The sequence below is a fragment of the Furipterus horrens genome, unplaced genomic scaffold, assembly GCF_987537825.1.
Source record: "Furipterus horrens unplaced genomic scaffold, mFurHor1.1.pri manual_scaffold_4, whole genome shotgun sequence".
In the NCBI taxonomy this organism is placed as follows: domain Eukaryota; kingdom Metazoa; phylum Chordata; class Mammalia; order Chiroptera; family Furipteridae; genus Furipterus; species Furipterus horrens.
The window spans coordinates 60,596,737-60,620,953 of NW_028327174.1; the positions used below are offsets into that span (position 1 = coordinate 60,596,737).

A 24,217-nucleotide genomic window follows, 5' to 3' on the forward strand; every position below is an offset into this window, starting at 1 on the left:
GTTTTCTTCCTTTCGTTATGAAAGTTTTTCGCTTCTTTCATATCTTTTTCCTGCTCTTTTGTGAATTCTGTAAGCCACCTGATAACAATGGCCCAGAACTGAGCCTCTGACAGGTTTCTTATCTGTTCATCTGTCAGGTTCTCTATCTGCTGTCTGGTGAGTTGTGCCACCGGGATCTCTATATTTGTCTGCCACATTTTGACAGATGCGTTTTGTTTTCCTGGGCTGGCTGTTGGGGGCAGTGCCTGTGTACGCGTCACAAATCAGCGACCGGCCGGCGCCTGCCTGTCCGCGACCTATTTCGCAGCTCTGTGGTGCTTTCTGTGGGGGCGGGGGTCCAAGATGGATTCACACAGTTATTCAGCTAGGAGACCGGGATCCGTCCTCCCGCCCCCCTGGGCCTCACTGTTCAAGGCGATGCTGCGGCTGCTCCCCAGCGCCCGGAGTCGCGCAAGCCAGGGGCTTGATTTGAGTCGCGCACGCCAGGGGCTTGATTGCCTCCCGGATTTTTCGCCGCCCCGCCCGCCGCTCCGCAAACAGCTTTGCCTTCTTTAACTCTTACCTGCCCAAATGGCACCGCTGGTTTATAACTTCATATGTTGGGCTTCCGTGTAGTTTTATTTTCTGGAATTTCTAGTTATCCTTTGTTTTGAAGTAGTTGTATTCCTCTATAGTTGTAGAGGAAGACCTAGCGTGTCCATCTAAGCCTCCATCTTGGCCGGAAGTCCCGGAGTTCATGTATTCTAATTCTTTGTTGGTTACATGTGATATAAGTATCTTCCTCTGTCTTCTCTCTAGTTGGTGTTATATTTGCTGAACAGAATCTTTTCATTTTAACCTTTGCAAGTTTATCAAGCTGTCTTCGGGTTCTTTGCTTTTTGTCTTGACTTATCTATTCTAAAGTAACAAGAATTTTCTCATACTTTTTAAAAAAGTTTACTTTTTCTTTCACATTTATGTTTTTAATCCAACTATAATTTTATTGTTTTTGCACAGTTTGTTCCTCTGTAACACAGCATGTATTCCTAAAAATCGCCATGCTATATACAAAATGACGCCATAAAAGCCACAGGGCATATGGGAAAAATGGAGTTGGGCACAATACTCAAAACATTTTTTCAGTGACACTTTAAAAAACATAGAATTAAAAATAGTAGCACAGTTTTACATATGTTAACTGGTTAAGAAATGCATAGGTACCACAAAAACATTTTTTATTTTAAAAAAGATAAAGTTTTCTTGAGGAGGTGGGATTCAGAAGGGTTGCAGCCTTTGAGTTATGAAGTGGTGGAGATAAGGTTATCTGAAGTCTCAAGAAGTTGTAATGGCAGTTGTGGTGTGGCTCATAACACATGTGTGTTTAGGTAGATGATTGAAGTGTGTGTGCTTTGTGCATTCATGTGTGGCTCAGTACACCTAATAGTTTCATCTATTCACCTAGGGTTTGTTTCAGAGTTAGGACTAGGGGATGGTAAGGAAAGCACCTAAGTGTAAAATGTAAGGAGACATTCCCTATTAGGACCCCAAGGCATCTATCTGTTTTACTGCCTCACCTTAGTCCTGGCCCTGCTTGTGAATGAAACAGTGGTTAAGCATACACTAAAATTGTGTTATTCCATAATATATTAATCACGTATAACACATTCCAGTTTTTGAAACAAGCATTAGAGTAGAACTGACTGCATATGTGAGGTAGAGCTCCTAATTTTTTCCCGTGTACATAGCTAGATCTTTCCTCATTAGTTTGTAATGATGCTTTTGTCTTACATCAGAGTTCCACGTATATAAGTCTGGTTCTTGCTTCTTTGTGCTGTTTTCAGTGGTCTTTTTAATTCTCCCTTTGCCACTATCACATTTTCTTAATCACAAGCCTGGAACTAACTTTGTAACCGTGGGCAAATTAATTTCTATGTGCCTGTGAAATTTTAATAAGGCCTACCTCATTGGATGGAGTAAATGAGCCAATATAGTCAAGTACTTAGAAGTATGTGCCTGGCCCAAGAGTAAAGCTCAAATGTTAATTATATCATTAATAAGTAATTTCTATAATTTAATAAAGAGTCTTCATATCTAGTAAACTGAGATTGCCATTTTGTTTTTGGTTCCTTTGTCTTTTTTCCAAATTGAGAGGAAACAGGGGGAGGCTAGTGGAAGAATTCCCCAAGAAAGTGACATTTAGGCTATCTAGAAGATAATAGGCATTAACTAGGTATTGAGAGCAATAGAAGAATATTTCCAGGCAGAAGGAGCCATGAGGCAGAAAATTGTCCAGAAACTGAAAAGAAGGCTCTTGTAGGTGGATCTCAGCACAAAGATAAATGGTACCAGCTGAGACTATTAAGGAGGAGTAGATCATATAAGACTTACTAGGTAATGTTAAGAATTTAGTTTTCATTTCAATCATAATTATGACTATTTGTGAAGAATAAAAGTCATGAAATATCAGCCTTCACAGATTGTTACAACTATTCCAAAAAACAAACTCAGAAGCTAAAATTGGGCTTATCTGAACCCTGAGAATATACCAAAGATTAAGAGTGATGTTGATAATGTGTGAATTCGGGTCTCTGTTCCCTCATATGTAATCTTGGTAATCTATGTATTAATAAATATCTTGAAATAAAATTTTTCATTTATTTGACTATTTATTAACATTGTTATCTTTCATGAGTAAATCTAAGACTAAACATTATTTTTGTAATAGGTGCTTCTATTTTTTCTACTTTCCTCATATTTCCTTACCACAAAATTCTTCAAGTAAGATGTAGGTGGTCTGTAGTATAAATATGATGCCCCTTTGCAATTGAATGTAGTGTTGAAAGCAGCTAAATATTTATCGAATGGAAGCATCTCATAGTAGTATCATGTTACGGCATCAGATGAATACTGCCCAGTGCAAATCTCCACTATAACTGTGGAGAATTAAATACTTTGGGAGATAAAGTCTCATCATTTAGAAATATCTTTTAAGTAAATAAAACTAGAATGTTAATAGTATTCCTCTAATAGCTTTTTAAGTAAGTTTTATAAATTATATTTTTAATTATAATTTGTTAATATATAAATTCAACACAATTCCAATCAAAATCTTAAACTCTGTGTGTGTGTGTGTGTGTGTGTGTGTGTGTGTGTGTAACTTAATAAACTGCTTCTAAAATTCATGTGGAAGAGTAAATGGATGAAGACAGTTAAGACAATTTGCAATACAAACTAGCAGGGAGAATCTGCCCTTAAAAAGTCAGAATTAAAATAGTTAAGACTATGAAATTAGAACAGTGATGGAAAAGAAGATGAATGGAAAAGGAGAAAGGCCACTTAGTATGACATTTATTTGCAAAGAAAGCAAATGAAATGTCTGAATAGCTTGTTTAAATAACAGTGGAGAAAGTAAAAAAAATTTGGTGAGTGAAATACAATTTAGTATAACTTTATTATCAATTTAACATATAAACTCATTGCTAGTCTAAACTTTTTAGAAACAGGATTTTTTATGACTTAGTCTCTCAACTGTTTTTTTTTTTCTTCATATATCTCGAATTTTATGATTTGAAGTCTTTCAGTTATATAACCATAATAGTGGATTTGGGGTACTCACAGGAATTCTGTCATATCCACTGTTAGGGAATTAAACTGTTGATGAGAATTCTGTAAGAACTGTGGGGTTTTGTTAGGTTGGCGTATTTGCTTCAGAGATTTTCAGACATAATTATAGCATTGTATTCCTACAGTGCTGTACATAGTGAACACAGAAACAGAATGCTGATCTAAAATCTTGGTTGCCTGTGCTATTAAACACATGGGCTATACATATCTTGTTAACCTTTACTTTTGCGATTGAACCTGGTTAAATGTAGGGAAATGTTTCTGGGAAAGAATAAAATAATTATGAACCAATGACAACTTCATAATAAATATAATGTATCGAAATAAATTAAACTTATGAAGTTCTTTTTTTTAAGATTTTTTTTTCTTTATTTTTTAGAGAGAGGAAAAAGGAGGGAGAAAGGGAGAAAAACATTGATGTGTGAGAGAAACATCTATCCGTTGCTTCTAACACACCCTCAGCCCAGGACCTGGCCTGCAACCCAGGCATGTGCCCTTACCAGAAATCAAGCTAGCAATCTTTCAGTCCACAGGCTGGTGCTCAGTCCACTGAGCCATACCCACCAGGGCAAAAATTCTTTACATTTAGATTTTTTAATGTTCTCTGCTAGAGAACCTTCATTTTACTTTTTTCTGTCATTGGTCATCTGATGAGAAACTAATTCTAGGTATTTGAAAATAATATAGTTTCATTAATGCTTAAAATGCTTGGTGAATCACACTTTTTAAATCCTGCTAAATGTAATCATAGATGTCCTGAAAGATGTACTACTGTATAAGAAACAATTGGATACAGTATTGTTGTTATTAACATTTTTTGGTAAAGGAGCTATTATTTTTAAAGTTTTTTTTTAAACTTTGATGGTAATCATTATAATCAGTCTTGCAAACCTTTAATAATTGCTTTTCTTACTCCAAAATATACAGTAAAATATAAATTAACATACTATATTTGTAAGTTTTTTGCAAAAGAACCCTTTTTATTTCTTTATATTTGATTATATTGCATTTTATAATTTATTTTGATTTTTATGATTACTATTGGAATTTTTGTTCACTTGACAGATATTTTAATGAAGAGAGATTACTTGCGATTTTTTTAAGTATATTTTATTGATTATGTTGTTACAGTAGTCCCAGTTTTTTTCCCCTTTGCTCCCCTCTAACCAGTATCTTCTTCTCCAGCAATCTCACCCCCCTTTTAATTCATGTCCATGTTCTTTGGCTTCACCCTTTCCTATGTTATTCTTAACATCCCCCTGTCTATTTAGTACCAACTAATTACTCTTCTTAATCCCTGCAACATTTCCCCATTTCTCCTCCCAGCTGATAACCCTCCAAATGATCCCCGTACCTATCATTCTGTTCCTATTCTGGTTTGCTTCGTTGGATTTTGTTTTATTTTTTAGATTCAGTTGTTGATAGTTATGAGTTTGTTGTCATTTTAGTGTTCATAGCTTTGATCTTCTTTTTCTTAAATAAGTCCCTTTAACATTTCATATAATAATGGCTTGGTGATAATGAACTCTCTTAGCTTTACCTTGTTTAGGAAGCACTTCATCTGCCCTTCCAATCTAAATGATAGCTTTGCTGAATGGAGTTATCTTGGTTTTAGGTCCCTGCTTTTCATCACTTTTAATACTCCTTGCCAGTTTCTTCTTGCCTACAGTTTCTTTTGAGAAATAAGCTGATAGTCTTATAGGCACGCCTTTATAGGTAACTCTCTGCTTTTCTCTTGCTACTTTTAAGATTCTCTTTTTATTTTTCACCTTTGGCATTTTAATTATGATGTGTCTTGGTGTGGTCCTCTTTGGGTCTAGCTTGTTTGGGACTCTCTGTGCTTCCTGGACTTGTATGTCTATTTCCTTCACCAAATTTGGGAAGTTCTCCATTATTTTTTCACATGAGTTTCAATTTCTTGTTCTTCCTCTTCTCCTTCTGGCACCCCTATGATTCAGATGTTGGCATGTTTAAAATTGTCCCAGAGGTTCCTAAGCCTGCTTATTTTTTTCAATTCTTTTTTATTCATTCTGTACTGGTTGACTTTTTTTCTTATGTTCCAAATCATTGATGTGAACACCAGTTTCCTTCCCATCACCATTGGTTTTGTGTGGATTTTCCTTCATTTCATTTAGCATAGCCTTCACTTCTTCCCTTATGCGTTTGCCATACTCAAGCATATCTGTCAAGCCTGTGAGCATCTTTATCACCAGTGTTTTGAACTCTGTGTCTGTTAGGTTGGCTATCTTCCTGTCGCTTAGCTCTCCCACTGGAACCTTGATCTGTTCCCTCTTTTGAGCCATACTTCTCTGTGTCCTCATCTTGACAGGCTCCTGTGTTTGTTTGCCTCCATGTCTTAGGTAGAGCTGTCACGCCTGTTATGTTGTAAGGGGCGGAGCCTTAGGTATTCATCAGTGTGGTGACCCGTTACACCACGTTGTGATACTGTGTGTGGGAGGGGTCTGAGAGGGGACAATGCTGCTTGCTCAGCACTTCCCTCTTTTCCAGGTACTTCTTCCACTTCTATATGGGACTGGTGCCTCTCTAGCTGTTGCCCTGGCTGTAGTTCCCAGAATGAGTGAGTCTGCGGACACTGTAGGACCTTGGGGGCCTTTTAAACAAGCGGACTCTGCTGAGAGATTGGCAGTTTCTTCTGCCCCAACTCCCACTGATTTTGCAGTCAGAAGCAATGAGGCTTTATTGTCCCCAGCGCTGGGACTGTGAGCTGCTCAGTCTGGTCTGGTACTGGGAGCTCTCCCCAGGTGTCCCTCCCCACTTTTTAAAATGCGCGACTGTGTTTTCCACCTGCCTGCAGCTGCTGTCACCACACTGAGTCCTCTCCGTCCCTCCTACCTGGCTGGATGAGTATTTCTTCTTTATTTCTTTGTTTGTTGGACTTCCATGCAGCTCTATTTTCTGGAACTTCTAGTTGTCTCTAGTTTTGAGGTAGTTGTATTCCTTCTTAGTTGTGGGGGTAGATGCAGCGTGTCTGTCTAGGCCTCCATCTTGGCTGGAAGTCCCTACTTGCAATTTTTAAAAATACTATTAAGTAATTTAAAATTTTCACTTATTTATTTATTTACTTATTTGCGGGGGTTGCCCCCACTCTATAACAATTTCCCCCTCTCAGACTTAAGACCCTTTATAATCTTATAAAGGACAATGGGCGAAGGTCTTGAGCTCTTCTGGCTGCTTCAAGCTGGCCATGGTCATCGTCCTACCTACCCTTGGGTCCAGAAATCCCTAATAAGAGTGGGGGTGTGGAGGGGAGGGTGGCCTTCCCACATAGGGAAGGATCGTGCAGACTCCAGGTCAGCTGGCTGTCCCTGGACAATGGTGTGCTTGATTTAACAGGCTGGCATCCTTGTTGTGTTCTAGGGGCAACAGATTTGGCAGCAGGGTTATAGGACATCATTCAGTCCATAACCACTAGATGACAAAAGGCAGGGGTTAATTTTCCAATGTCCCACATTAGGGGAAAAAAGGGCTTCTTTGGAGGAAGGTATCCCAGGCACGTCACACCTGTCCAAAACCCTTTTGCCCACTATACTTAGTTTGGGCTGAGGGGAATATTTTGGGTTTCCCCTCTCTCAGACCTCTGGGCCCTTTCTGTCCCAGTCATTAGGGTAGAAAACAGAAACCAGTTTTAAAGTGAAGCCCACAGAACTCTTATGCTTCACCAATCCAGCGACTTAGTTCAGCCAAACCATTGAGTCTCAGGAGGCATCAACGCAGACAGGTATTAAGTAATATTTTAATGTGTATCTTACTACTTGTCTTCTTGTATTATTTATAGAAATAATACTTTAAACAAGTGAAGTATTTTTCTTTCAAATAATGTGACATTAAAATTATTCTTTTTGAAGTAGGCACATACTTTAATATAAAATGAAATATCAGAAATAGCTTCTGAGCTGTTCCTATAGTTTCTGATTTTTCTTTACCGGTTTTTTGTTTATAGGTACTTAGTTGATAGTCGCTGGTTCAAACAGTGGAAAAAATATGTTGGCTTTGACAGTTGGGACAAATACCAAATGGGAGATCAAAATGTATATCCTGGACCCATTGATAACTCTGGACTTCTCAAAGGTATTATTTCATTCTTTCAGTCAAGTTGTAAATCTGTTCATTTCAATATGTTATAGGCAATGTATGTAATATAGAAAATGTTTATGTAAATAAATCAAGAAATTAGAAATGTCTTTATATTGTAGATTTGACCCAGTGAACTCAGATTATTTTGTCAAGATTAGTCTGTATTGTGACAAATATTTTTCATTTATGATGTAATAAAGGTTTATTATTTAAACCTTTAAATGAAGAATGTAAATTAGAAAGCACTATCTTATTATTTGGGGGGAATGTTGTGTTGTATGTTGTTTTTTCTAGTGGATACAAGACATTTTTTATTTAATTTAGGTAGCACTGGTATATGTTTATATTCTTGGATCTTTGCATTAATAAAGTCCAGTGGAAAATGTGGGCAAAAGATTTACAGATGTTTCACCAGAGAAATATTCAAAAAGCACATGCAAAGATATTCAACATCATTATATAGTTATTAGAGAAACGAAGGTTAAGAACACAATGAAGTACCACTATACATGTATTAAAATGATAAAAATATAAAAGACTGACCCATACCGAGTGTTAAGGATGTGGAGCAAGTGGAACTTCCATACACTGTTTTGGCAATGAAACAGGCTGGCAGTTTCTTGAAATGCTAAACATATTTACCATAGGAACCAGCCATTCCACTCCTAGGCATTCACCCAACAAAAATGAAAACATATACCCATATGAAAACTTACATACAAATGTTTTTGACAATGTTATTTGTATTAGAGAAACCATCAACAACCAAATGGATAAACAAATTATAGTATATCTAATTAATGAAATCCTACTCAGCAATTAAAAGGAATGAACTATTTATACATAAAAACATGAATAGATCTCAAGAGGATGAAGCAGCATAAATAAAACCACACAAAACAGTACATAGTATTTTTATTTAAGAATCTAGAAAATGCAGATTTGCATGTAGTAACAGAAAGCAGACACAATTTTCATATAAAATTCTAAAACATGCAAAATAGTCATAGTTGCAAAACACAGATACATGGTTTTCTGGCAATAGGATGGTGAACCTGGATGGATAGAAATGAGAGATTACAAAACGCTATAAGGAAGTCTCTACTGGTGATGGATACATTCATCATTTTTGTAGTGGTGATGGTTTCACACTGGTATCAATATGTCAAAACTTATCAAACTGTACATTTTAAATATGTGCAGTTTATTTGTATATCTGTAAACACAAAAGTAACAAATATCAGCCATTCTGTGTTTAGTTTAGGGGTGTTTTCCCTCCCTTAAAATAGTAATTTTATTTTGTCCACTAGATACAGATAACTATTTACATTCTGGTATATAGTCAAATCACTCAAACTCTTGAATTTTTGTGGAAAAGAACATAGAAGTCTTAATTTTAAACTATTTTTTGTAACTTTTTTTTGAGGCATTTTGTTATAGTGAAAGAAAATGGATGTTAGATTAAAATGATTTGTGTTTGAATCCATTCTCTATAATTTTCTCTCTGTGTAACCTTGGACAAGTTAATCGAATACCTGAATTTATTTACTAATAAAAATGGAAATATTTAATTCATAATAGTGTTTTAAAAATCAGTTGAAATAACAAGGTTTTCTATAATAACATTATTTTCTGAATGTATGATCTTGGGCAAGTTACTTAATTCCCTGAATATATTTTCTAATTAAAAAGGAGATACCTATTTTATAGGATTGCTTTGATGGTTGACTGAGATAACATGGTTATCTGCTATATTATGTCTCATAGCACATCTATACAGGGGTTTAGAATATTTAAGCTTCTTTCAACTTCAGAATGAATTACAGCTAAGGTTTTAAGAAACTGAGCTTAAAATTAAGGCATCATTTGCATCTACTATTGAAGTTCATATTATAAAATTCACAAATTTCCTATTTTTGTTCTAGATGAAACCTATTTTCTGAAAGTATATGATTCTGTGACCACAGATTGATCATAGATAGAATAAATAACTTTCTCTTAATACTTTCAGCAATTTTCCTGCTACTTGCTTAATTTATATTTTTATCTCTAATAAGAATAGTATGTTCTTATTATTGAAAAGCTACCAAGAAAAATTTGGTTTCCCGTGTTTGAGAGGTTAAGACTGCCTTAGAATGAGAAAATCCCCTTTATGTTTTCTGTAACTTAATTAGCTATTTCTGTGTCTGTACCTCTGAAATTGAAGTAAAGAACCAGATTATAATAAATGAATCTCAGATTAGAATTATGATATAGATATAGTGTAATTCAACATCTCTGTCCTGCCCTGTATTAAATTTTTAGTTTAAACAGCATTTTGAAAGTGAATCAGAATTAGAACCACATCTGAAAAACTACTTCCATTGTAGCTCTGGGGAAGAATCTAGATTATGGGCTTTCTCAAATAATTAGTTGGTTCACAAGATGTCCTTTTGTGATTTCCATTATAATTTCCAGCTCCATGTGCTTTCGAGTCATTGTGATAGGTTATTACCTTGTTTTTGAGTGACCAGTATTACCATGTGAGGGTTCTCTGATACTTAAAATATTTGGGAGACACTTTTTATGGTTCCTTGGCTAACAGTTATACCTTATTTTATTTTTAAGAGCCTAATAGAAGAAAAAATGTTTTTAAACTAATCTGTTGCTTGATGAATGCTAAACATTGTAACTTTTTAAAGCAACGGTTTATTTTGGAATATATAGATTTAGATGTGAACCTTTTCAGAGCTTTCTCCAAATCTTATTTAAATATTTAAATTAGTATTCATGAGTTTAAGTAATTTGTGTTGTATACAACCAGAGTATTTAGAGGTATGTACTTTTGTTTCTTTTTATATATTGAATTTGTTTTTTCTTTTGCAGATGGGGATGCCCAGTCACTTAAGGAGCATCTTATTGATGAATTGGATTATATACTATTGCCAACTGAGGGCTGGAACAAACTTGTTAGCTGGTACACATTGATGGAAGGTCAGGAACCAATAGCACGGAAGGTACATATTAAAAGTAACTGGTTAAAAATGTATTTTTGAATAATTTACGCTGTTTGTTAAGTCAGTGACTTTTGAATACTTTCAGTTATCTTCGAGATAAAGACTATCAAAATGTTACTGTACACTGTATAATAACCTGTGTAATAAGCTAACACATATAGAGGGATTACTATGTACCAGCCACTACTATAAATAAGCATGTAAAATAGTCCCTCCTTATTTGCGGTTTTGCTTTACATGGTTTGTTACCTGCAGTCAACTGTGATCCAAAAATATTAAATAGAAAATTTCCAGAATTAAACAATTCATAAGTTTTAAATTGCATTCCATTCTACATAGCGTGTTGAAACCTCACATCATCTCTCCATTCTGCCTGGGATGTGAATCATTCCCTTGTTCAGCATATCCATGCTATATTTGCTGCCTGTCTGTTATTCACTTAGTAGTTTTCTCAATCATTAGATTGGCTGGAGAGAGAGGCCACATTCACATAGTGTTTATTCCCATATATTGTTGTGTGTTCTATTTTATATTGGTTATTGTTAATCTCTTATTGTGCCTAATTTATAAGTAAACTTTGTCATAGGTATGTACATATATATCAGAAAAAAATATAGTATATATAAGTTCAGTACTATTCATGGTTTCAGGCATCCACTGGGGGTCCTGGAATGTATCCCCTTTGGATAATAGGGGACTACTGTATACAATATTAACTAAATTAATCCTCACAGAAAACCCTATGAGGTATGTATTATTATCTCCATTTTATAAATGAGGAAATGTGAAGAGAAGTAGAGAGTGCAGGGCCTTTTAGAAAGTCACATCAGTTTACAAACTGGACCACCTGACTTTTTTTAACTACTGTGCAGCACTGACTTTTTTTTTTTTTTTTTTAATATCTGTATTGATTTTAGAGAGTGAGCAACATCGATGTGAGAGAGAAACATCGATTTGTTGCTTCTCGTACTAGCCCCTACCAAGGATCTAACCAGCAACTTAGGCATGCGTCCTGACTAGGAATCAGACCCCTAACCTTTTGATATATGTGATGACACTCCAACCAACTGAGCCACACTGGCCAAGATAGCACTGCTTTTTTGGTAAAACAATTAGAAAATAATAAAGAACCTAGAACTTGAAGAAATATATTGCAACATATTTATTTTTTAAACTTGAAAATGCAGATACCTTTCTAATTCTTCAGTTTAAAGCTTTACAGTTATAATCTAGAAGAATTTAAAAGGAACGATTTTCTTTACTTTTTGGAACTAAAAAGTTATTTATGAAAGTGAGGGTATTGTAATAGTGGAATACCAAATGCTTAAAAGTAGATCTGCCAACATTACACAAGTGTTTGATAATGTATTTGGGTGAGGAGGGAAATGAGGGGAAAAGCTGCAGGGAGAACCAGAATCTCTGACCATAATTTTTTGGGTTTTTCCCCCCTACATGGAAACAGTGAAAAAGATGAATTATGTAATGCATGGGTATAAACTTCTGGTAGACCAAACCATATTTGTATTTATTTGGAACTTCTGCTACAAAATTACTATATTAATGGTTTTTATTTGTATGTGTGTATTTATTCTTTGGGTTAGAATTGAATGTTGTTTTCTAAATAGAATGTGCCTTTGATTTAGTTTACCTCCTCAATTTCACTCAGCCTTTTCTTATATACATTTCACAATTAAGATTCCTCTTTTTAGGAATGCTAGCCTTATATGTATAAAAAGGTCTATCATTTTATCTATATTGCTGGAGAATTGAGTGTTTTGACCATTTGAAGGATAGAGTAGCTGTAAAACTGTCTAGAAGAAAAACTTCATTTCTGGAGTAAAGCAAAATATGTGTCTGAAACATCTTCAAATGTTGTAAACTGTTATTACCTTTAACTTTAATGATACACTTATTTTTGCTAAATAAATGTAGCATACTATACAGTACAGGTCATTATTATTAATGGTAAAGAGATCAACCAGCAACTTCATTGGCATTATGTGTTTAAAGAGTTTTTTTTGACATTTCTTGAGATCTGTGTCTGATAAACAAAGTTAAACAAAAAAGAAAAAGAATCATGAAAACTTCACACAGGTAGAAAGAAAAAAATCTAACAAGCCTGCTAGATAATACTTTTTTTGTTTGTTTTTAGTAGGTGGAATTTTCTCAGCCTGTAATTTTCTAACTTTAGTGTGCATAAAATTACCAGGAGCTTTTATTAAAATGTGTCTTCCTCCAATATTAAATCAGTGACTCTCAGAATTTTCATTTATACTATGCCCCTCATGAGTCTGATGCTAGTGGAACTAGTTAAAGAATAGACTGGTCTTTTAGGATCTGAAGCCTAATTTTGACTGTTACTAGTCTCTAATTGGAATCTAGAGTTGGTAATACCCCTGGCTGTTATGCAGAAACAAGTTAATCATCTTCCTGGACTTCAGATCATGTCTACAGTGTTTCATTTCTAATGTCAGACATTTATTTTTTAAAAAAAACAGGCAAATGAGTAGGAAATACAATGAAACTAAAATCCAAGAGAAACTGTAGACAACAGAAACCCATAAGGAATCCAGATAATGGAGTTATCAAGACAGAGACTTTAAAATGCTATGCATATTATCTTCAAAAATATAAAAGAGTTGAGAAGGACAGAACTGTTAGGAAACAAATGAAATTCTAAAACTGAATAATATGAGAAAATTAAGAATTAAGGACTTAGTGTTTAGGTAAAATACTAGATAAAACAGAACCAAAGACAGAATTTGTAAAGTAAATGGTAATATCAGTGCAAAATACACAGAGTAAAGCTTAGAGAGAATAAGGGATGCAAAAGATTTAAAAAAGCAAAGGGACATGTGAAAAACAGTGATTAAATTTAACATACATAAAGTGAACTCTTAGAAGGAGAGTAAAGAATGGGGTAGAAGTAATCCTGGAGGTAGTAATAGCTGAGAATCTTCCAAAACCAATGAAAGTTATCTTGCTAGAGACTCAAGAAATTCTGTGAATCCCAAGCTGAAAAAAATATAAACAAAACCATAATCAGCAAAGCTAAAAAGATATTTCTGTCAGGAGGGTGGCTGGATTGCAGAGGGTAGAGGGATTGAGCAGAAAAAGAAAGAAAAGAGAAAAAAATCTCACGAACTCGGACAACAGTGTGGTGATTGCCTAGGAGGAGGGGGAGAGGTGGAGAAGGACAGGGGAGGATAAGAGGTGATGGACAGGAGACTTGACTTGTAGTGACGAACACACCATACAGTGTACAGATGATGTGTTGTAGGATTGTGCAGCTGCTGTATAATTTTGTTAACCACTGTCACCCCAATAAATTCAATAAAAAGGAGAAAAAGAAATATTTTTATAGTAGCCAGGAAAAAGATATATTGAATATTGCCTTCAAAGTAAGGATATGACAAAGAAATGATTTCTCAAGAGAGATGAAAGCAAAAAATTTTCAACATGCTGAGAAAAAACAACTGCTAACCTAGAATTCTATGACCAAAGAAAAGATCCTTTAGAAAAAGCTATTTTTAGATAGACAAATTGTAGAATTTGTTACCAGAAGACCTGAATTAAAGGAAGTACAGAAACGGTCTGCAGAACAGAAGGAAAATTATTCCATATGGAAGCTTGGAGACACAGGAAATATGTAGACTGACAAAAGTAAATATTGTGAATAAATCTTAAAGCAGACTGTTTAAAATAGTAATAATTTTTTACAGGGATAAAAATATGTATAAAATTTAAGTACATAACAATATTACCATATAAGCTAATACAGTAGCCTCCATGATGACCTCCAGTGATCTCTACCTTCTCATATCTTCCTCATATCCATATCCTTGAGTAGTCCCATTCCACACTGTTCCAAGGTGTTGGTATTATATGTACTGGTCTGTGTAGCCAGTAACATGTAGCAGATGTTATGGCCTATCACTTTTAAAATGAGATTTTTTAAGGTGAATGGGATAAAAAGGAACAGAGTTCCAGTTATCAAAAAGTCATGGGGATGTAGTGAACAGTATGGTGACTTATAGTTAATATGGTATTGCATATTTGTAAGTCGCTAAGAGAGTAGATCTTAAAAGTTCTCATCACAAAAAATTTTGTAACCCTGCATGATGACAGATGTTAACTAGACTTATTGTGATGATCATTTTGCAATGTATACAAATATAGAATCATATTGTATGCTTGAAACAATCTTTTATGTCAATTATACCTTATTAAAAAGAAAAGATTAGCTTAGAAAAGACACCTCATCTTACATCCTGTGTGCACACGCCTTCATGCTCCCTCTCATTTCTCAATCTGGGAAATTAATCTGCATACTCAGACTATGGATGGTCTCATATGGTAAGGTAATAGGATCACTGGACAAGAGAGCAGCAGAGGCCTACCAACAACAATCATGAAAGAACTTGGAAGTGAATCCTCCTGTCTCATTCGAGCTTCCAAATAATTGAAGCCCCGGCCCCCACACAGCTTGACAATAATCTCACAAGAAACCCCAAGCAAGAACAACCCAGCTAAGTTGCTCCAGATTCTTGACCCGAGAAACTATGTGATATGTATGTTTTGTGAAGCTGCTAAGTTTGGGGGTAATTTGTTATGCAGCAATAGATAAGTGATACAGATTTTGGTAGGCAGAATAATGTGCTATCTAAATAACTTGGAAGGTGACGGTGGTTTTGGAACTGGGCAGTGAGTAAAAGCTGTTAAGAATTTGTAAGAGTATTAATGAAAGTCTGAAGAGCCTTGAATAAATTGGTAGTAGAATTTCAGAAATTGAGGAGGCTGCCAGTGAGGAAAGTCTTATTGGAACCTAGACGAAAGTGGTCTTTGTTATAAGGTAGCAGAAAGTTTAGCAACATGATAATTGCAGTAAATTAAAAGGTAAAAAGTATATCTAATGAACGATCTGCCAAAATGTTGAAAATACTGCCTGGTTTCTCTTTTGCTGCTATACTCAGATGTCAGAAGAGAGAGAGAAGCTAAAGAAAGGACTGAAATAAAAAGGTGTAAAGACTTCCTTATTTTGAAGATTTCTAGCTTGTCCAAATGACAGACTGCTAAAACTAAGAAATGTCTCTTAAGCAAAGATCAAAAACTCAAGTCACTCTCAGGAAAGTATGGTCTAAAAGTTGAAGCCTAGGTATGATTATAAAATTCATTAAGACCTCAGAAAAGTTGATGATGCCTCACAATTCTATTCAAACAAAAAGCCTTTCCCTTTTAGCTAGTGAAGTTGAAAAGATGCTCGACTTCACATGCTAATAGGGAAATGCAAATGAAAACCACAGTTGTGGACTTGGCTGGTGTGGTTCAGTGGATTGAGCGCCAGCCTGAAACCAAAAGGTTTGATTACCGGTCAGGGCACATGCCTGGGTTACAGGCCAGGTCCCTGGTTGGGGGAGTGCAAGAGACAACTGATTGCTGTATCTCTGACATAGTCCTGTTTCTCTCCTTCTTTCTTCTTCCCTTCCCTTCTCTTTAAAGTAAATAAATAAAATCTTTTTTAAAAATACCACAGTGTGATACTATTTCACACTTGTTAGAATGCCTATTATCAATCAGACAAGAAATAACATGAGTTGGGGAGAGTGTAGAGAAAAAGGGACCCTCACACACTACTGGTGGAAATGTAAACTGTTATAACCACTATGGAAACAGTATGAAGATTCCTCAAAAATTAACAGTAGAGCTACCAGATAACCCAGCAATTATTCTTCTGGTTATCTACCTGAAATATTTGAAAACAAATTCGTAAAGATATATGTACCCGTCTCTGTTCATTGCAGCATTATTCACAGTAGCCAGGACATGGAAACAACCTAAGTCCTTTGATGGATGATTAGATAAAGAAGTTGTGGTACAGATATACAATAGAATACTACTCAGCGATACAAAAGGATGAAATACTGCTATTTGTGACAACATGGATGGATTTTGAAAGTATCATGCTAAGCAAAATAAGTCAGACAGAAAAGGACAAGACACAAAGGATTTCGCTCGTATATGGGATATAAAACTGAGCAAGAGACACCTCACCTGAGTTCTCCAGATTAAGGCCTACTCTGGTCCCCTTTGAGCATGTCATTGGATGAGAAGACTGTTGAGTTATTTGTCACAGTGCACACAGTTATCCTGCATCAATGCTTAGATATACATCTGGACATAAACCAAACCTCCAAATAACCCTCTGATTACTGTCAAAGACTCAGGTATCCAGGACACCTGGCACCCATCTGACACCTATTGTCCAAATCACTGGATGCGTCCAGACCTCCTGGCATCCATTTTCCAAACCACCTGATATCTGACTTGATAATCATCCTGGACCAACACTAGGGCTAAGAATGCAAGATTGATATTTCTTTAGAATGTACTTTTTACTGTAAGAACTTTTTAAAACTTATTTCTTCTTTGGAACACTCTTGGTTTTTGCCTAGCTGTTTTCTGTTTGTAAACTCTTAAGACCCTGGAATAAATCTTTATATCACTTTTTTTTTTTTTTAAAGAAAGCAACAAATGAACAAAACATACAAACTTATGGAAACATACATCAATATGAAGGTTACCAGAGGGGAAGGGGGATGAGGAAGGAGAAAGAGGGGAAGAGGCTGATAGAGAGATTCTAGACTGGATGCACACATGCAGTATACAGATTAGATATTACAGAATTGTACACTTGAAACTCATATAGTATTATTAGCCAATGTCACCCCAATAATTTTAATTTTAAAAATTGCTAGTAATAAAAGTACTAAGTATTGGTAAATATATATAAATATCTTTTTAGTCTTTTAATCTACAGCTTCCTTCCCACCACTTTTCCCATCTTGCATTTTATTTATTGAATAAATTGGGTTGCATAATTGACAGGGGAAAAAAGGATTTTAGAGTATACTTCACCCTCCTTTCAACATTCAGGCTTCTAAAAAGCTTAAAGGCTTTACTCCTCAGTATAAACCCAAAGTTGAGAGGACTTACCTAGAGGAGATTTTTGTGTGTGACTTTTGCCTAATGGAATGATTCCAATGAGAGCCCCTGGAGACCTACAATGTTTTCAAGAACCACTGCCATCTTGGACTTCAGAGACAATGTAAAATGAAAGAGGCCTTTGACCTCCCAGACTTCTACAAGCAGGAATCAGACAAAGAATTTACTCAATTGCAAATATGTATTAACTTTTCATGAAAAAGTCATGACCCAGATAGCAGAACCAAGTGTTACAAAGTGAGTCCTAATTAAGGATCTTTTCAGTATTTGCCCAGGTGGATTTCAAGTTTGCTATAGGCCACTGACTCATCTGTACACATACCCCCCTTTTTTTTTCCAGGAATATATAAAAGATTATCTTCTGTATGTCCCATCATTTTATTCTGGAGACAGGTAGTAACTATTTTCAGCTTTGTGGGTCACAATAGTCTCTGTGGAAACTACTCATCTCTACTGTTCGAGGTGTAAAAGCAGCCATAGATGATACATAAATGAAAAGGATGTGGCTGTGTTCCAGTGCAATGTTATTTTAACAGAATAGGTGGTGAAACATTCAGCTTGTGGGTTGTAGTTTGCCCACCTTGATCTATGCAGTAGTTAATTTATGCCTACCAACATCACAAAAAAGGGGTAACTAGATATTATTTGCATTCCTTTAGAATATATCTCACCACCTGAAGTAGTCTTAATAAAAATTGCAAGAATATAGAGATGGATGGTTAGCTTTCAGTTATATATTTAAATGATTTTATCTGTCATTTCTAATGTGTAGGTTTTATTTGGATCCTGATTCAAACAATATATTAAAATGAGAGAGCAGGGACAGTTTGAACATTAACTGGAGATATTTGATATTAGGGGGTTCATTTGAATTATTTGAGTTGTGATAATGCTATTATGATTATGTTTGAGTCCTTTATTTTGAAAAAGATCATTCCTGAAATGTTTGTAGATGGAAAATAATGTGTAAGATTTGTTATGTATTGAAAACTGATTTCGCCTTTGTGTCGTACATCTTTACTTGTCTGTCTTTACCACTAGGGCTCTCACTCTGACTCCAGAGCCTAGGTCTAACACACCTGTTACTCCTAGCACGAAGTACAGTACAGGTGCTTCATAAGTGCTGAATGTAGCTAACTCTTTAAAAATAATAAATGTGTGCATTAAGAATAGAGTTATTAAATTGTTATAAAGTAACATTTCTTTAGAAATTACTTTCGACTTCCAAAAGGGGAAAAGTAGGCACTTGGAATGAAGTAAAGTTTTTTGTGCAACTTCCATATGCTGCTATACATAAAGTTTATCAAATATATGTCATGCTTTGTAGAAAATTTTATAATATTCACAGCAAAATGAACAAATAGAAATTATATTTATTTAATTTGGCATAAAGCTGTATTTACCTCACTAACGTAATAAAGAGACTTGACCTTTGACGTAGTCTTGAATTAATGGAAGTATTTTTATATAACCATAGTCTTATATTTTGGACAGGGAGCTTTTTCATCTTGTGCTTGTTCTTTGTTCACAACACTATAATGTTATAATTCACTTACAAAAAGCATTTTAACTGTCATCTTCAGCCTTGAATTTCAAATGTATTATTTTAATGGTTTTAATAATAGGTAAATATAACTTTATATCCTATTTGTATAGCCTGTTTCTTTCTGTTAGTCTTCACCGCCATTATGTAAATGATTATTTTCAGTGCAAATATTTTTAATGAATGTAGGAGGCTTTATGTAAACAATAAAGGAGATAGTATATAAACAAATAATTAAATAGAATCAAAACTAATACATAAATGTGATAATTATTCTGTGTTGTGGTGCCATTGTATTCAAGCTTCAATCATTCATATAGTATATGGCTCCTTCAAATGGAAATAGAGGAAAAGATATTTTCTTTAAAAGAACAGCTTTTTAATATACTACTTTTAGAAGTATTAATATAATATATAATACATACAGTAGTGTTCTAAGTAATGATAATGAGCATTTTAGTAATATAAGATATTGCTGGAGAGAAGAAAATCAGAAAAATTCTGAATTCTAATAAAGTGTGGATTTTGAAATCTTAATGGGTTTTTTTCCCCCACTGTTTACAATGACTGACAGCTAAATCACTGGGTGTTTATCAGGAAAATATCTGTTAGTGTTGTGAAAATTGTCTTAAAAATATTTTGTATACCTTAATATAAATCATAATGAGGGATTTTCTTATTTTCGTTATTTTATCCTGTTTCTTTATTCCATTACTTGATCTTTTGTTGCTCATTTCTTTTTTTTTCCCATAAAAATAAGGCGTATAGTTTTAGCAACTTACCAATGATCAGTAGCAATCTTAATTTAATATTATTTTAGGATTCCTACTCAGATATTGAGTCTTAGAGCAGAAATTTTTGATTGATGGTAATATTTGATTCCTAGTTTTTCTACTTAAATAGAGCTATAAGCAGTATCTTTTGCTACATTCTTAGCCTCAAAATAAATAAGGATAAAAGAGAAAACATTCCATTAGTTATGAGAGCCAATTTACATATTGGTTTGTAAAATGAATTCAATTAATTAATAGAAGGAAAGATGCAGGCTGTTAACCTGTTTTAGAAATAGGAAAGCATATATGACAGAGTATCATAAAAATTGTGTTGAATTGGACATTAAGTGCTAAATAAACTAAATTTGAATTTTTTAACTAAAACAATTTCCCTACAAGTAAAAGAAAATTTTAAGGCCCTTACTAAATTGATGCTAAGCTTGTGAGTACAAGAGTCATTTGGAGCCTCCCTTTTGCCATATTTGTCTAATGTATCACGTATCAGGCTGATTACTATTTTCAGCAACAGTATTCATGACTGAAATCCTACAGTTAACCTTTAGAAGATCGAAAGGAAATATACTTATTAAAAAGGTGACCCTAATATATGCATATTTTCTGTCTTTGTGTTTTATTCCTTGCATGTTTGACAGCTTTTTTTTTCTTCATTTGTTGCATAGAACTACTAAGTGTGCATTTAAAGGTCAAACAAAGTCATCTCAGGATGAAAAACTAACATATCAGTTACAGGGCACAGATGAATATTTTGGTAGCAGTAATTTAGTTATTTTAAAATATATATTTTAACATACAGAGTGATACAACTATTGCTAACTTAAATTTTATAAAACTTAACAGTTTTACAAGGTTTTTTGCTTTGAGATCAAGTACTAAAAGCTATAATTATGTCTATCTTTAATCAGAGCTATATTTACATTTTGAGTAAACTTTCTCATAATAAATACTAAACATATTCATTATGCACCTAAGTATCTTCATAGATCAGTAGATATCTTTCTAAACTGTTAGTGTTTAATATGATTATTTATATTCTGTTAAATATTAAATTTTCCAATTTTCAAATATTCAATATCTTTTAACTTACATTGTTAGATTTTACTAGTTACTGTTTTTCATTGGATATCTGATTTTTTTTCCTAAAGCCTCTTTAGAGAAATGCATTCTGTTAGAGACAATGAAATATATTGCACTGTAGCTGACACAGTTTTTGTTTGTTTGTTTGTTTGTTTCTTAGGTGGTTGAACAGGGTATGTTTGTCAAGCACTGCAAAGTAGAAGTATATCTCACAGAACTGAAGCTCTGTGAAAATGGAAACATGAACAATGTTGTAACTCGAAGATTTAGCAAAGCTGACACAATCGGTAAAGCAAGATCTTGTCTGCTAAATCATTGCTATTAGAAATTTAATTATAATTCTTTGTTATATGCTACTAGGATGATAATGATTTTAAGGGTCTATACTTAACACTATAGATTTCCAAGCCTGATGCAATATATCTTCGGTTAGAGTTGAATTATTTATAGTTTCTAAATTTACTTTACACTATTAGATGACTTTAACCTTTGTGCCATTTTGCTTTTTAAAAAAATCCATCAAATAGTTTTAGTTTAGCATTGGAAATTACATTTTGTTTGTAACAGGATTATACGTTAAACTAGAGCTTTTATAATGAGTAGATTAGGGAATTATACTCTCAAAAATAAGTGTACTTAACTCCCTTTATATATTTTTGTGTATATATCTATATATATTCATATATCTACATATATAAATGTAAATGAAAATATACATAAATTTTTTCATTCTACTTAAAATTATGTTTTAATTTCAGATCAAGACTATATTGATTAAATTTTTTAAAATAAGTGATTGGTAATTTAACAACAAAATTATAGTACTTTCTGACCAAACAGCTTAAAATGAAAATCATAAGAGGTAGTTACTGGAAAACAAGGTTAATGATAATAATTTCATGTTGTTGGAAAATTTAAGTGGACAGTGGTGATAATACTTAAAGCAGAACGCCTCAGTGAAGAAGAGAGGTTAGCACATTTATGAATTATGGCACTGTGTAATTTTCCTTGTGGGAACCAATCATTAAGTACACTTTGATTAAAAGTAAATAAAAGTATTTCTAAATTTCATAAGTTGTTTAAATGATTTTTTACCACTTACTCATTTCACAAAAGGAAAATACTGAAAATACTTTTAACTTGTATTTTTCATAAAATTGGTACCACCCTTTTATACCCAGTGCTTGGTTAATCCTAATGTTTTCACCAAATGAAGTATTATGTATGAGTTTTTTATTTTCATCCTCTTTATTTAGCTAGGACATTTATAAATTTGAGATATAATTTCAGTAAACCCACAGCCATCTGTTTAAAATGAATGCTTAAAGTATTAGGAATTCCATATATAACTATCATTATTATGAAAAAAATAACTTTTCAGCTTCTAGATTTGTGGAACATATTGAAACTTTTCTACATACTAAATACTGAAAGTTTTCAGTATAATACAGTAGTGCCCCCTTACCAGTGGACATATATTCCAAATACCCCAGTGGATGCCTGAAACCAGGGATAATGCTGAACCATATATATACTTGTACTATGTTTCCTCCTATACATACCTACCTATGATAGTTTAATTTCTAAATTAGGCACAGTAAGAGATTATTAACAACATTGCTAATGACTAATGGAACAGTTATAACGGTGTACTGTAATAAAAATAATTTAAATGTGATCTCTCATAATATATTTTTGTATTATATTCACCTTCTCACTTTATGGGCTCTCTTTGGCATATCCAAATTTCCAGCATCACTACTCCTGTACTTTGGGGCCATTATTAAGTAAAACAAGGGTTATTTGAAAACAAGCACTCCAATACAACAGTTAATCTGATCACGTCCTGGACAGGACAAAGCAGACAGCACGGGATTTCATCATGCTACTCAGAACCTATGCAATTTAAAATTTAAGAATTGCATATTTCTAGAATTCTCCATTTAATATTTTCAGATGGCAGAAAGCAAAATCACAGGTAAGGGCAGACTACTGTATATAAAATTATATTAAACATTCTATGAAAATGTGCACAGTAAGAATAGGAGTCTATCCAAGAAGGATAGTTTATTAAAATTAATTTTGAGACTAATCTCTGAAATGTTCAGCCAATTGGAATATAAATGAGAAGTGACCTCTTAAAATACTTGTTATAAACTGTGTTCTCTGGTTACCTTTGAAGCTTTAATATTTTCTTCTCTTCTTACCTCATATCTATAAGAAAATTATATGTAAAATGAGAATCAGAAATCTTATTTTGGAACATTAGTTTACTGAATAGTATTTTAAAACTCATATGAAAATTAGCAATTAGATTTCTAAATTGAAAACAAGTGTTTTGCTGTTCTCACATTAAGTTCTAAGTAACAGTTTATCAAGGAAATATGTAATTTTTAAAGAATGTCTGCTTCAAAAAGTTTATGATTTGGCCCTGGCCGGTGTGGCTTGGTTGGGCATCATCCTGCAAACTGAAAGGTCGTTGGTTCAATTCCTGGTCAGGGCACATGCCTAAGTTGTGGGTTCGGTCCCAGTAGGGGTGTGTAGGAAAGGCAGCCAGTCAGTGTTTCTCTCTCATGTTGATGTTTCGCTGTCTCTCTCAAATCAAAAAGCATATCCTTGGGTGAGGATAAAATATATAAATAAAGTTTGACTTTTATAGACTTAATGAGTGTAGTTCACATTTACTATACTTTTAAATGCTACATACATTGGATATATTCCTTAAAATTGTATATGAACTGAGTTTTTATAGGTAAAATATTTTTTTATTAGAACTGATTTCAAGCTGTTATTAATACTTAGTCATTAAACTGGGGAGTAAAGAGAATGGAATAGAAAATGTTACAGTAGAAAAACCAATATTTTATATGTGAATACGATTTCTTCCTGTAAATCTTAGTATTAAAAGTTTGAAAGTCTGGATTATAGCAACTTTGCTTTTTGTGCAAAAAGTTTTGCAAAAATTATTAAAATTAACCAAATCAGGAATTTTAGAGTTTTTATGGTTATAGTTATCATAATAGTTAGCAGTTATTGAATAGTTATTATGTGTTAGGCACTTGACAGGAATTTTTAATTTAAACTTCAACAACACTGTATTGTCATCTTAT

The 24,217-nt window shown here is 33.8% G+C and overlaps 1 protein-coding gene across 2 annotated transcripts in view; it reads left to right on the forward strand.

Moving 5' to 3' along the window:
• Positions 1–24,217, forward strand: part of USP15 (ubiquitin specific peptidase 15) — a 111,154-nt gene that overhangs the window by 17,022 nt on the left and 69,915 nt on the right. For both annotated transcript variants that reach the window (XM_090273544.1, XM_090273545.1), the window contains exons 2-4: positions 7,565–7,692; positions 10,564–10,694; positions 21,268–21,394. In XM_090273544.1, coding sequence (XP_090129670.1) covers positions 7,565–7,692; positions 10,564–10,694; positions 21,268–21,394 — 386 coding nt within the window. The remainder of the gene's footprint in view (positions 1–7,564; positions 7,693–10,563; positions 10,695–21,267; positions 21,395–24,217) is intronic.